The 14,144-nt window shown below is 53.4% G+C and overlaps 6 protein-coding genes across 6 annotated transcripts; 3 read left to right on the top strand and 3 right to left on the bottom strand.

Moving 5' to 3' along the window:
• Positions 1-409: 409 nt before the first annotated feature.
• VTN49DRAFT_8036 (uncharacterized protein) lies at positions 410-1,711 on the top strand (the record flags this gene model as incomplete). The annotated part of the gene is made up of 4 exons (XM_069416372.1): positions 410-560; positions 620-655; positions 708-1,539; positions 1,588-1,711. The coding sequence occupies 4 exons, from the start codon at positions 410-412 to the stop codon at positions 1,709-1,711; spliced, it is 1,143 nt and encodes a 380-aa protein (XP_069272397.1).
• A 156-nt stretch (positions 1,712-1,867) lies between these two features.
• On the bottom strand, positions 1,868-2,872 carry VTN49DRAFT_8035 (uncharacterized protein; the record flags this gene model as incomplete). Its single annotated transcript, XM_069416371.1, has 1 exon — positions 1,868-2,872. One exon carries the CDS (start codon positions 2,870-2,872, stop codon positions 1,868-1,870), a length of 1,005 nt encoding a protein of 334 aa, XP_069272396.1.
• A 307-nt stretch (positions 2,873-3,179) lies between these two features.
• On the top strand, positions 3,180-5,375 carry VTN49DRAFT_8034 (uncharacterized protein; the record flags this gene model as incomplete). The annotated part of the gene is made up of 5 exons (XM_069416370.1): positions 3,180-3,241; positions 3,316-3,488; positions 3,541-4,770; positions 4,826-5,074; positions 5,137-5,375. The coding sequence occupies 5 exons, from the start codon at positions 3,180-3,182 to the stop codon at positions 5,373-5,375; spliced, it is 1,953 nt and encodes a 650-aa protein (XP_069272395.1).
• A 425-nt stretch (positions 5,376-5,800) lies between these two features.
• Positions 5,801-7,939, bottom strand: VTN49DRAFT_8033 (uncharacterized protein; the record flags this gene model as incomplete). Its single annotated transcript, XM_069416369.1, has 6 exons — positions 5,801-6,004; positions 6,069-7,177; positions 7,225-7,375; positions 7,432-7,462; positions 7,513-7,522; positions 7,573-7,939. The coding sequence occupies 6 exons, from the start codon at positions 7,937-7,939 to the stop codon at positions 5,801-5,803; spliced, it is 1,872 nt and encodes a 623-aa protein (XP_069272394.1).
• Positions 7,940-8,502: 563 nt separating this feature from the next.
• Positions 8,503-10,503, bottom strand: VTN49DRAFT_8032 (uncharacterized protein; the record flags this gene model as incomplete). The annotated part of the gene is made up of 1 exon (XM_069416368.1): positions 8,503-10,503. The coding sequence occupies one exon, from the start codon at positions 10,501-10,503 to the stop codon at positions 8,503-8,505; it is 2,001 nt and encodes a 666-aa protein (XP_069272393.1).
• Positions 10,504-11,677: 1,174 nt separating this feature from the next.
• Positions 11,678-13,334, top strand: VTN49DRAFT_8031 (uncharacterized protein; the record flags this gene model as incomplete). Its single annotated transcript, XM_069416367.1, has 2 exons — positions 11,678-11,835; positions 11,888-13,334. 2 exons carry the CDS (start codon positions 11,678-11,680, stop codon positions 13,332-13,334), a joined length of 1,605 nt encoding a protein of 534 aa, XP_069272392.1.
• Between the last annotated feature and the right edge of the window lie 810 nt (positions 13,335-14,144).

Genomic DNA, 14,144 nt, shown 5'->3' with positions numbered 1-14,144 from the left:
AGCTAGTTATTTGGTTAGTTATCACTCCTCTCATAGATTACGTAATATTTGATATTCCGATATCTCGTTATAGCGATGGACTGGCCATGCCAGAATTAGCATCGTTATAACCAAGTTTCACTGCACTGTCTCCTGTTCGACAATCCGAAGATGGCCTCTTCGTTAGGATCAACCAAGCGTTAGGCCGAAGTGCACGCACACCCCTAGTCACGTGACTAAGGTCTTGGCATACGTCTGCCAACTCACAACCTCGGCAGCGGTCGGGTCTCTGCGATCTGAATTCCCCTTTTGGGCAGCCAAACCCGCTAGCACGTGCTCAACGATAGTCTTGATCGATGTAGGGAGAATCTGGTGCCAGGAGATTCGATACCCGGCCATCTCCCCGATATCCAGCAACAGCGACCCCAAGATGGAGTCGCGTCAGAGGTACCTCTCCTCGATCAACGCGGCGCTGCGGCCCAGCAAGTGGCGGGCGTCGTACGAGGAGCTGGTCACCAAGAACGTGCAGACGGTCGGCCAGATTGAGTCTGCGTTGCGGTCCCTGACTTACATCATCCCTGGTAAGATGGACGAGTGACGAGGTCGCATCATCAAGGCGACAGCTGATCGGAGTGTGCAGGCCGCTATCGAGATTCTGAGCTGCCATCTGAAGTCGGTATGTCATGTTTGGATTGACTGTGACGCGAGAAAGAATTAACACGACGTAGTGCACTCGGGAGTCCAGATCCTGTCGCTATACCATGATTCTCTTGTCTCGAAAGCAATAGCGAAGCTTCCACCGACAGTCCGCCGTCCGCATCCGACTCCCCATGCACGGTATACCAAATACTGGACGTCGCGCTCGTCATTCTACCACAAGGTCGCCCTGACGCTGCAGACGATCCAATACACGGAGCTCCTCTGGGAAATGATTGCGCGACGGCGCGGGGAAAAGATTCGATGGCGCGTGATTGTATTCATTGAGATCGTCAAGGCGATCTGCCGTCTGATCTTGATGCGACTGACCAACTCGCGCCCGCTGGTGAGCCCTCCGCTGCCGGAGCGCGAACAGGATCCTCGTGCGCTCGAAGAACACGAATCGGACTGGAACGGCATGGATACCCCGGCCAGCGAAGGTTCTGACATGAGCTGGACGATGCCGCGCACAGGCCTGTCGCTCCCGAGCCTGCCCGACACGAACGACATTTCCAATTATTTGATTTCCAAGGTTTTGACTGCCGACGATGTCAAGCCTCCCAAGGCACTCCTGCACCGGGTCACGGGTCAGGGCCAGCTTGCGGAGATCCTGTACATCATCCGACCAGTCATTTACGCGCTGGCCATGCAGCGATGGTCCGGCAACAAGCGCAGCTGGAGTCCCTGGTTGATTGGTTTTGCTCTGGAGTATGGAAGCAGGCAGCTTGCCAAGAAGGATCTGAAGGAACGCGTTGCGGGAGGACTGCGCGGATTGACAGGGCTCGAGAGGGACGAACTCCGGAAGCGAGGTTGGGCGATGGGATGGTGGTTGATGCGCGGTGCATTTTATGAGAACATTACCAAGTATGAGTTTCCCGGTTTCCTGATCAACAGAGATGCTGACTTGTGCAGGGCATGGTTGAAGAGCGTTACGAACAAGCTCAAGAACAAACCGTTCTTGGATATCCTCGGCGGTCTGCTCGAGGATTACGAGTATCTGTGGGATGATTACTATTTTTCGACGGCTACTCTCTAAGTTACGGTCCGCCGGGAGCGGCCGGTTCCTGTACATACATTGTGATATCCTTTCTGCATTTTTGGATTCGTGTTCTGGGGGGATATTATGGGACATTCACTTAGGAATTATTTCATTATCTCATGATATAATGTCATGCTTAATCCTGTTTCCAATTCAGAAAGATGCTCCCACCTTAACGCCGTACCAGGAACATAACTGCGCGTCTCCTGTTGCCGCGGACCCGCCGCGCTGGTAATTCCCTGCGACCAGGAAATCCGATATACGACCGGCTTCATCATCTTCCTGCGGCCAGTCGACCTTCGTTGCCTCCTTGCCTTCCTCGAGCATCTCTTTCGCGGTGCCCCAACTGAACCGGCACTCGTTCCCCCAGCCAAAGATCGGATGCATCTGTCGTCGGAGCCAGCCAACGCACTTACTGTCCGAGGGGTACCCGCTTCCCCAGCCAGCGTCTTCTTCCTGTGTATCCTGTTGCTGATTTTCTTGTTTGAAAGCGTCGTAGAGCACATCCAGCGCCGTATCCCTCGTCACCTTTGCGACCACACTTGCAGCACTCACACATGGATACAGCGAATCCGCCTTCTTCGCAACCGTGATCTGCAGCGTCGGAAACAGATGGGAGAGCTTCGCCTGGTACGTAGCCGGATGCCCGACAGTATCGATGTAGACCTCTTTGATTGGAACACGCCGTTCCTCGACCACGCCGCGGATGAGCTCGATGGTGGCCTCCATGGCCTGCGCGTTGAGATTATGCGCGCCACCATCTGGCCGCAGCATGTTGGCTGAGATGTCGCGGGCGGAGAGCACCTTGACGGCCCAGCCGCACGACTGGTGCAGCGGGTGGCCTGGCGTGCAGATCAGACGCATGAGCTGTGCGCGGACCGCGGGGCTCAGAACTTTGCTGTCGTTGAAGCCGTGGGTCTGTGTGAGGAGGGATTGCTGCTGGTCGGCCGGAAGGTAGAAAGCGCTGTAGACCATGGGCCCCAGTACGGGCCCGCGGCCGGCTTCGTCAATGCCGAGGACGCATGGCGTGTTTTGGTCTTCAGGTCCTGCAATTGCTGGTGGTTTGTCGGAATATCGTGTGTATGACGCGCCGGCCAGGACGCTGGAGAGATCAATTGTCGGTAGTGACGCGGGATCTGTTGTAGAGTCGTCCGGCATCGTCCCAATTTCTGGAATTGATCACTGTAGAAAGGAAAGAGAGCTCTTTGCACGTTGATAGCTTTGATTGCGACGCGTTCCCAGTCAGGTTACTTAGTTTGATGCCTTAGGCTGCAAACCCGGCGCGTCTCCGCCATGACAGCATCACTCTTCGCCCATACAGGCCACTGTTATTTTCTTTGTATTGTCTAATCCCGCAATCACCACTCGCGATTTTTTCAGTTTTTGCGTGCTCAGCGTTGATATTTGGTTTGGATACGACGGCAGCGTGACGCGCGCGCTTTTTCTGTCCGAGTCCACCGCCGCCATGGCTCGGGGTTTTGCAAAGACGCGCGAGTTCGACTACTCCAATGTCGGCAAAGCGGGGAGGTATGATTCTGAGCTGGTGTCTTGAGTTGATGTTGTTTGGACGCTGTATTCACGCGTGATGCTAACTCAACTAGACGGACCGGCATTACGCTCAAAGAAAATCGACGCGATGAATATGGCATGGAAGAAGTAGACGGTATCTTCTCGTCGCCCGAGAGATCGCCCGAGAGATCGCCGGTAAGAATCGACGTGACAGAGAATGGGAATGACACGGTTATGGGGTCGGAGGGCATGTCGATGGACGAGGGTATGTATCCGACAGCCGCGTCCAGAACGAGGCTTACTCGAGGATCGAATAGGAAATGCGCCCGGACCAGCAGACTTTCTCCGATCAGTAAGTGCGCGCCGTCCGTCGTTCTTCCCACCTGTTGCGCGGTCACCCATAAAGACCGGCCTGACGGGATCGCCGCGACGGACGCCGGCAATTCGATCGTCTCCCGCGGTGCAGAATGAACAACCCTCATCCAGTCCAACTGCAGCGGTTCTACAAAGGAGCCGAGCCAATGAAGCGCGCCGACCGCTGAACGACCGCCGGCCAAACGCTGCTCCCATCACGAATGGGCGCTATACGGGGAAGGAGCGGGATTCGACAATTACGCGGGACCTGTCGGACAATGAAAACAATCCCGTGTCCAGCGACGGGGAAGCAGACGATAATAGAGGTCTTTACGAGAGCGAGAATGAGGCAGCTCCAGAGGTGGATCATCATGATGATGGCGATATGAACCATTATGGCGGCGGGGCTGAAGACTATGTAGATCAAGCTCAAGAGGAGGTAGAGGAGGAGGAGGAGGAGGGGGAGGGGGACACGGCGGCCGCGAACGCACCAGCGTCGCCGATCGTTGAGTCTGACACGCGATCACGAAGTCAGAAGCGCCCCGCAGCTGAGGTCGAGGACAACGACGCAGCGACAGAAGAACCCTCGCAACCGCCACAAAAGCGAAAGCGCGGGCGGCCTCCGAAAAAGACACAGACCACAAGCACCACTGAGCAGCGACAAAGACCCGCGCAACAAAAGGCACGACATGCCGCTACAGAGAGGGCACCAGCTCGCTCCCGATCTCGCTCTCGATCACGATCTCGGTCTCCTCTGGATCCCGAGCTGAGCAGAGTTGTAGAAAACTACACAAACCGCACCGGGCCACTCAAAGGCCGCAGTCTGTATATCCTCAAACGCGAGACGCCATCGGACGAGCACGCCGTGCACACACGGTCTGGGCGCGTCTCCGTACGGCCGCTAGCGTACTGGCGGAACGAGAAGTGCGTGTACGGGCGCGGCGAACAGGAGGTCGGGCAGCGCTTCCCGCTGTCAACGATCAAGGAGATTATCCGGACAGAGGAAGTCCAGCCGGAGAAGCGGAGCAGAAGCAAAAAGAAGGGCACTACAAAGCGCAAATCGCGCGACGAGGAATCCGAGGTGGAGGACGACGAGGCAGATCAATGGGAGACGGAAGGAGGCGTGCTGCATGGCTATATTCGGAAGTGGGATCCAGAGCGGCAGACTGCGACGGAGGAGGAGGAAATCTTAGGTACGTTAAGATACATATCAAAAGAGAAAAATGAGCGAATTTCTGACTGCAGCAGATATCGCCTACGCCCCTGCTGGCATCGAAACACGCGACGTTAAAGACTCAACCTTCCGCTTTGCAAAACTCATCAGTTCGACATTTATCGGCTCTGGCATCGTTGAGATCCCACCGGGCGGTGTCAAGCGGCCCAAAAACTCGAAAAAGATGCACATGGTCTTTTACGTCTGCCACGGGCGCGTACAGGTGGACGTCTCAGGGGTGCGGTTCAGCGCGGGCAAGGGATGTGTGTTTCAAGTTCCGCGTGGTACGTTTATACCTTCCAACCCCCCTTCCCTCCTAGATCCTGGCTAATGCGGGAGAATGTAGGAAACTACTACAGTTTCGCAAACGCATCCCAGCGAGAAGCACGCCTGTTCTTCACGCAAGGGTGTATCCCAGATAGCGATCCAGCCGCTGCGTCGGCACCAGCACCGGCAACTACTGCTGCACCAACAACAGCGACGACAGTCGAATCCACCGCACCAGCAGAGGCCACCGCAGCAACAACAGAAACAACCAAATCGGCACCCGCCAAGGGGAGACGAAAAAAGGCAGCGAATAAATAAATAAGAGAGTGTTTCGAATAAGCTAGGATCGCGATTTAAAAGAGTTGGGCGCAGCGGAGTATGCATCGATTTGAGGGTTCACATTGTTTCGCTTGTTTTAGTTTGAAGGGGGGTGTGAGTGTATTCGATTCAAGGGAGGGCTGGGAGTATGCTTTATTTTTTTGCAGGCACGATGTATGTATGTACAGTTGGATACCCTACCAATGTTGTGGCTATTTAGCATTTGTATCGATTGGAGAGAGGTTGAATGGAGGATTGCGATGAGCTGGTCTGATCCATTGAGGGTAGTAAACTTTCAAGTCACACCCCCGAGGCCTAACCATGGTAGCCTACTCAAAAAGAGATGAAATCGACTTAAACGAGAAGATACCTCGAAGCCGCACTTGATACTTATTTTTTTACAGATATGCCAAAGGTTCAATAAATCACGAACTACAACTGCACATCATCGCACGCTTGAATCGGGGCACATCACCGCAGAACCTCTCCTCTTCTTCCTTGTATTTGTCATTCCACGAATCCTCAAAGGGATGCAGTGCCATGTTCATCACTCGTCCGAGGATCTCCCTGTCCCCTTTCTTCTCGACACGCTCGATTACCTCATCTAGGATCCAGGAACGGGGGAGGAACTATGATATCCCACAGTTAGTCCTTACTGAATGATCTGTGCAAGAAGGAAGAGGAAGGATGTACCTTTGGATTCACCCTCTTCATTGCATCCTGTCGTTCTGAATCGTCCACTCCCTGCCAGTCTTCCAGAGCCCGCGCGCGCCACTTGGCGAGCCATTCACTGACGCGTTTCCGGGCAGACTCCTCTGTGTTCCCGATGCCGCCGACGCCTTCCTCGTGGAAGAAGATCGATGCGCGCGCCTGCCGCTGCTCGTCCGTTTCAAGTTCACTGATCGGCAGCTCCGAGAGCCGGCGGAAGAAGTGGTTGAAGTCGAGCTCGAGCTGCTCCATCATGTCGAGGAGTTCCGAGAAGAGGCTGTCAAAGTCTGATTCTTGGAACACGCGCAGGCCCAACCGCCGAGTCATGAGCCGCTTGTACTCGTTGAGGAAGACTGTCCGGTACTCGTCCGCGGTTTGCGAGATAATGGTCTCTGCGCGCTTGATCATTACCGCCGCCTGGGCTTCGGTCACGCCCTTGGTCCTGAATGTCTCGTCGTCGACCTGGTCACCTGCACCGATTAGTTCGCCCAGCGACTCCCCCAGCCGGACAAGATTCCACCAAATGATGGACGGCTGGTTCTTGTACGAGTATCGCAACATATGATCATCGTGGTTCGGCGTGTACTGCGGGTCGAAATTGTCCATAAATGCAAACGGCCCGTAGTCCATGGACAATCCGTAGATTGACGTGTTGTCAGTATTAAGTACGCCATTCATGAACCCGTATGCCTGCCATGCGGCAACTGTTTTCGCATTCCGCCGCACAATTTCGCGGTACAGCCGCGCAAATCGGTTCTGCTCCTCGCCCTCTTTGCCTTGAATCTCCTCTGGAGGTATGTTCCGCGGCGGATCATCCACCTCGGCCGGGGTACCTCCTTGTTGCGGGGAACGGACAGCCCCGGGCAGTGACTCCCATCCGGGGAACACATCCTCCGCCACGTACTCGGCTAGCTTACGGATCAAATTCCGGTCGTTACGGGCTTGCAGGATATCAAATGTGCCGATCCGTATCCAGCTCTCCGCGAATCGCGCCACGATAGCCCCGGGCTCGATTCGCTCCCGAAGCACCTTTGATTTTGGCAGCAGAGTGAGCGACAATGCGCGTGTTGTCGGTACACCCAATGCATGTAGAGCTGTACAGATTTAGCCTAGGAACTAGGGAGAAATACAGTTTCCGAACCTTCAGACACAATATACTCTCGGATGCTGGACCGCAGTACCGCCTTTCCGTCGGCGAAGCGAGAGTATGGCGTTCGTCCTGCTCCTTTCAGCTGCAGCTCGTAACGAACCTTTGTCTTTGGATTCGTAATCTCGGCGAGACTGATGGCGCGCTGTACCCATGATTAAGACACGTTCACAATCCTTCAAATAAACACCGTCCACTTACGCCATCTCCGAGCTGACCAGCCCATTCGCCACTATGCTGTGTCAATCCCACGCATGCTGCAAAGGCGAGGAGCACACTGACAATTGCCACCCTACAGTCGTCAGTGAACGCTGTCCACCCGTGCCCAAGGATCAAACCCACCTCCATAACATTGCGCCCATGGATAGACGCCGCCCTCATTTTCGTTCCAAAAGAACTTATTCCCAGAAACAACCTCCTTCAGCTCCGGATTCTGCGCTTCCTCCAATTTCAATCCCAGATCCTCCAACGCCTTCGGACTGACCCCAAGAAGCTCTGGGTCCTCGTTCTTCTCCGGCCGGACATAAGTGTACAGCGCTCCTTTCACCAACCGCGGGCCGAGATGCTCCCTCGGAGCACTGTGCGATGCCTCCGGTGTCTCAAAAGCTGGGTCGGGAGGCAGCTTGGACGTGAAGTTATTCGACTTGGGGATCTCGGCCAATGTGAGACCCTCCGCCGCGGAGTTCTGAGCGCCGACGTGCAACGCCATCTGGTTTAACCGCGTTTGAATGGTCCGCGAGGAACGGGTTAGCGACCTGCGAAACATATAAAGTAAATCCAGATTATCAAAACAGACAAAAGATTGAGAGGAAGTTTATGTACACTGTTGATTCTCAAGTGATTTCCCGCGGTTCATCGACGGTGAATCGCGCGGTAACAATCTCGGTCCGTTTCGGGATGACATCATCAGTTCCGCCACAATCAAGTCTTCTAACCCTAACCCTATCAAGTGGCCCAACTCCCTCCCCTCTGCATCCCTGCTCTCCGATATAATACCTCGGTATTGCTATCAATGAGGCAGCGCTGAGTTCCGAGCGATCTGACGCCAGCCATCGTGCCGCTCGGCTTGAACTCCCAGCTGCAATATTCTACAAGGCATCGGAGCAGTTGCATGAGATGCAGCTCCATTGATAATGGTTTGGAGATAAAGATCTCCAGCACCTAGAGCTGATTATAGTATTATCGAGTAGATACATGTGAGTAAATAATAATATTTACAGGCTGATTTTCGATCATCGACACCTCGAATCACAACCCAGTCTAATGTTCCCTTCACTCATCCGCAAACTTCCAATACCCTCCCGGCCGCATCGCCTCCATGTACCTCTCCAGGACCTTGTCCCGCTCTAGCTGGTCCGCTTGTCTGCGATCCTCTTCCAATTCCTGCGTCGTCGGCATGTCCGTCCGCCAAAAGCCCGGCGGCGATTGTGGACGGTTGCACGCATGTCGGCGCCTGCCGGCCCGGTCTGCCAGCAGCCGCGCCTTGGCCTCGATGAGTAGTTCGTCGCGCTGTTTGTCACTCATCGTGTCGAGAGTGTGCGCCTGGTCACCAAGATAGTCTTCCAGAATCTTGTCATCATCTTCGCTGAAATGGACACCGCCAGCTCGGACCATGGCACGGAACTTGTCGCCGCAGCAGTCGGAGCGCATGCAGCCGGGGATACAGCGTCTCTCATCGCGCGTCCGGACCACGTCCGTGAATGCATAGTCAACTCCCTGGTTCCGCTCGGGGTTGATCTTGAAGCAGGACAGGTCGAGAAGGTCGACGGGCCTTTGTCGGTAAGGCACTTTTGTCAGGTCGTACTGCGGCTCCTCCGTGCTAGGCTGCCCTTCATCCTTGTCGCCTTTTCGTTCGTTATTGAGCGAGGCGGCCGGCACAGACGGTGTTCTTTGTTCCCTAGGGCGGCGCTTTGCAGCTGGCGTTACGGATGTTGCGCCCTGGAGGACCTGATGATGTGGAGACGGCGCGTCCAAGAGTTCTTCAAGACGGCGGTGCGCCTCAGGATCCCGAGATGATCGACGTGTGCTGGCTGGGACCTTGCGTCTCTTTCGATCGATGAAGTCTTCGCCATCCTCAGTGACGGTGGGAATGGCAACAATGCTTTTTCGTTCAGACTTCCTTCGCTTGGATGACTCAATTCTAGGACTAGGACTACCCGTAGACGAGTTTGCATCTTTCGAACGATGGCCACGCGCGTTCTCGCCATTTTGGTTCTCGTAAGACTCCGAACCAGTGTCTTGCACAACAACGAATGCCTGCTTCCTTGGCGTACTGATGGAGACACCAACCTCATCAAGGTCTTGGGTTTCGGAGCCATCTAATTCCCGTGGGATATTTGGAGGACTAGAGGTAATGGGTTCGCTCTTTATGATCACAATTTCTCGTGCCTCGTCATCTTTGCTTGACGAGGCTGGAGCATCGCGTGTTGGGATGATTGGCGGCACTACAGGAGCTGGGTCCTCCCAGTTGTCCGAAGGAATCGATTGCGTTGACAGGAATTCCTGCTGTGGCGAGGACTGGGTTACGGTCTCATTTTCGTCCTCGCTGAGCTCTTGTTTGATCTCAGGCGTGGATTGCCTTCGGTGAGATGAATGACTTGGTAGTTGGAATTCAGCCTCTGGCGAGCCACTCGATTGTCCAGCATGCGCTCCCTTTGTGTGAAAGAGATCGCGCTGTGGCGGAGCAGATGATGGAGAACGATGCTGTTCGGCGGGTTGTTCTCTTATATGGACACGCCGTGAATTAGGTCGATTGGCATTTTTTGATGTTTTTCGGTCCTGGATATACCACCGCCGCCATTGCTCTGCTTTTGCCTTGTTTCGTTTGACTTGCGTCCTTAGGGACGCAGTAACACCCAACAACGTCTCAACCTCACTGTAGAGAGCACGGTAACTAGACTGTAGCTTGTCGACAGCCGGCCAGCGTCCATCATCACTGTCATTCTTGCGCTCCTCCTCCACCGCAGTGATCAGCCAGTTCGGGTCGTATTTCTGCTCTAGTTCTGCCCGTGTTCTTTCCAGCGTTCGCTGGGTTTCACGCTCCGCAGACTCGTCCGCATTATCCTGACTGACCTCTGCAAGTCGAGATTCCAAATTTCGTATTCTGGATTTGTATTCCTTTTCCGCGGCGTGAAGAAGGTCCACGGTGTGGGACAATTCTCTCACCGTTGTGTCCCTTTTGTCAAGCTCCTCGATGAGTTCCCGTTGAACTTTGTCAAAGGCGCTGTTCAATTGGCTGATCAGTTGCTCTTGAAGATGTTTGATGATCTCCATTTGTTTCAAGCCATCCAAATAGCAGTCAATTCAGTACTAGCTCATTGGTATCATCCGAACTCCGCCCTTGTGTAGGCCTACATGCACCGAAGCTCTGAGACGCGTCGAACGCGACAAGCAATGTTTGCGCCATACTAAATACGGTAAGCCACATTCTTATCATGATAAGCCAGTTGATAGTCTGTACTCTTGCCCCTGGTGCCAGACTGTGTGTGCCGCATGCACTGTTATTACTATCCACGGGCCATTTCAGAACTGGGATAGTGGAGGGGGATCCTGCGCCTGCTTATGGAGTATATTAGTCTAATACCGGCGTCCTTTGCGTGTTTCCAAAGGAGTCCGTGAGCATTCCTGTGAGCTTTGGAGGATAGAATTGTCAAGCGACAGCGATATCATTGGGGTTGGCTAGCCTTTGGAAAATCGAAAGGCGTCGTCGGGTGGGTTCCGTTGATGGCTATCATGTTTGCCATTATCTACTATGCTCGCGAGTTCCTTCAGCTGCCACAGGTCCCCTTTCTTCCAGTTCGCCCATCGTTATGAGATCACCTATTGAGGGTACTGGCATTAACTGGACTGGAATCATGAAACGATCAGGCCAGGTTCAAGATATTGATCCAATAAGCACTATGTCGCTGTTACTTATGCAGCCATTATTGAGGAGGTGCAGAACATCACATCCCATTATTCTTTTCCACGCTACCATGACATTTCTATCACTTTGCAATCTCTATAGATTTCATCACCTTGTTCCCCTTAGTAATTACGAAGCACAATTTAATCTTCAGTCTCAAGCCCAGATTACCAAGATCTGAACTAGAAATGCTGGGGGTTTCTATACTAGCCGGCAGTGCCAGGTATACCTTCACGCTTCAGTCTGATGCATGAGTAGATCAAGCCAGTGAGGACTGAGAAAAGCCCATGAACACGCCCACGATGAGTAGGGCCATGGCTGAAATCAAATTCCAAGCATTCCGGGATGTTGAACTGGAAAATTGGAATAACTTCATTTTGCAACTGCTGACGCAAGATAAGACTGATTAGATAAGATAAGCAACGGCCTCCATCTCCCACCCATCCACCTTGTTCCTGCGCGGTGACAGTTTTCAGTGTAAAACATCGTCCAGGCTTTCGGCGTCGACTTACCAGAGAGTTTTCTCTGCGCTCCCACGTCGGAATGTCGAAACGATGCCATAGCCTCGAGCCACAACCGCCGCCACCGAAGCGGCATCGAGCTGATTCTGGCGCGCGAGATTACATTTCATCCCTTAGCGATGAAATCTTGCTCCATATCCTGTCCTTTCTGCCGACACAGACGCTTCTTACTTGCCAGAGGTAGGCGATGGCAAAAAACGTGCGGTATGCCAGCTTGTGCTCATGTCTCTAGAATCTCACGTCGGTTCCGTGAACTCGCAGGCGATTCCGAACTATGGAAGAGACAGTACTTCTCACGCTGGGTATTACCTCGAGCACGTCATGCACAACGAATACGACAGAATACAGATTCCTCAGGAACGGGCTATTCTCCGAAAGTCTCTCAGTGGATAGGACATGGCCACCTGGCGGAGGAGGGCAAGGTGACTCATTGGAAGACGCAGTATAAGCTCCGTCACAACTGGGCCAAAGGGATCTGCCGGGTTCGCGAACTCGAGGTAGCACAGCCTCCTCCGCCCCCTATATTGGCTTGTCTCTCTTCTGGGATTGTATTTACAGCGGACAAACTGAGGGGCCTCCGTGCATGGGCGACCAAACAGAGCGAGAAAGAATTGGCTCGTGTGCCATTTTCGACGGAAGGCGCGATCCCAACAGCGCTCACCGCTTCTCAGGGCCCAGTGTCGTTCGTATTGGAAGTTGCTGTTGGATTTGATGATGGCCGTCTTGATTATTATCAGTTCAATGCCGTGGAGGCAAAGTTCACATTAAGCTTCACGCATGTCCCTCCAGACACGGCCTCCATCACGGCAATGGCCCTTTCGCCACCGTATCTACTGGCTATTTCAAAACACAAAGTACTATCATTGTTCAAGCTACCAGCCGACCAACCTCGACGGTCACCGCCAATGTTGATTGCGTCTTTGGAGGCTGGTAATATCTTTGCGCCGTTGTCATTATCCCTTCGATGTTCGGACACGGAAGTCGTTGCCGCAATTGCGTATAGTTTCTGTCATATCAGCTCTGGCTGGTCCATGGGCATTCAGGAGCTTCATTTCACTCGAGACGGAGATCATATCAGCTCGCGGCTCGCGACAACGGTTGATCTGCAGCATAGCGGGAAGATAATTGGTTCGACTCGCGCAAGACTTTTCTTTGGGCCCTCTGATGGGCAGCTAGCTTCCTGTACTATCCATCACAAGAACCCTCCGACTTCAGTTTCATATGCACACCCTTACCTTCTGACATCGCACAGCGACAACACCTTGACGATGTACCTGGTCGTCTCATCCAAAGACAAGCTGATATTCCGCAGTGCGCGGAGGCTGTGGGGTCACACATCGTCAGTTTCTCGAGTGCAGGTCAGCGAGCGTGGCAAGGCGGTGTCTGTTAGCTCTCGAGGGGATGACATTCGGGTCTGGGAGCTGGAAACGCTCATTGGCTCCACTTCACATCGCTTGAGAGAAGAAAACGGCATTCGTATCCACCCAAATTCTAACAATGCGGGCGGATCATCGCCATGCGAGTCGGCGACCATCAGCTGGAGTCAACTCAAGACCGAGAACCTCCCCTCCGACAATGTCTACAAGCGGGGGTGGGTCGGCTTTGACGACGAGCAGGTCGTTGTGCTACGCGAACGGGGACAAGGAACACAGCTACTGGCGTGCTATGACTTTACATAGCCACTGATAGATGATAGAGCAATTGATCGATCTGCATCAAGTGATTGAGAATCCAGTAATTCTTGAATATTGTCCGATCCATTGGCCTGTTGGCCAAACCTGTAGGGACCTTGTGGGCGAATGCCATAGGTTCTCTCAATAAATAACCCTGCTTTGAAGCTTAACCGATTGTTCTTTCTGCACTCCATGAGCACTCGAGTTTCCTGGCAATGCTGCGTCGGTAGCGTTGTGGTTCAGACCACCAGGAGAGAGCTCGCAGCCTCGACTGGCTGTTCGCTCGCTCACGCAACACTGTGATTGCCACCGCTGGAACTAGCACACTGTCCCGTGTTGCGACAGGGTGGATTTCCGGACGATTTGATACTAGATGAGATGGGAGCTGGAGCTGGAAACGAAGCGGGCTTTAAGCCTAGATTTTTCATCACGCAGAAACACTTCCCAAGTTGTTGAACGCCAACAGCGCACTAAGAGATTTTGTGAGAATCCTGGACATCACCGTGCATTCACCGACAAAGATGAAAGAACGTGCAGGATGAAGATTCCAATGGCTGGCAGACGAGTGACGGCCACATAAGAGGTTCCGCTTGCGGATGGCAAATGTTTCTGCAGGCCAACTAACCTAACCTGGGCCGATAGAGAGACGGGACTGGATCTGCAACTCCACAATAGAATTTTTCTTTCTGGTCCTTTGAATTTTTCCTCTCCTTCTCTCATATTCAGATTTCTTTCCTGAAATTAGGTGAAGAGCAATATCGGGTGAATCATTCGAGATTCAGTCTTTGTCGGTTCTCTTTACAACTTCGCAGGGTA

The sequence above is a fragment of the Thermomyces lanuginosus genome (assembly GCF_041956635.1).
Source record: "Thermomyces lanuginosus strain ATCC 200065 unplaced genomic scaffold VTN49scaffold_7, whole genome shotgun sequence".
Lineage (NCBI taxonomy): Eukaryota > Fungi > Ascomycota > Eurotiomycetes > Eurotiales > Trichocomaceae > Thermomyces > Thermomyces lanuginosus.
Note: the sequence above shows the minus strand (reverse complement) of the source record. Positions and strands in the feature narration are given on the sequence as shown.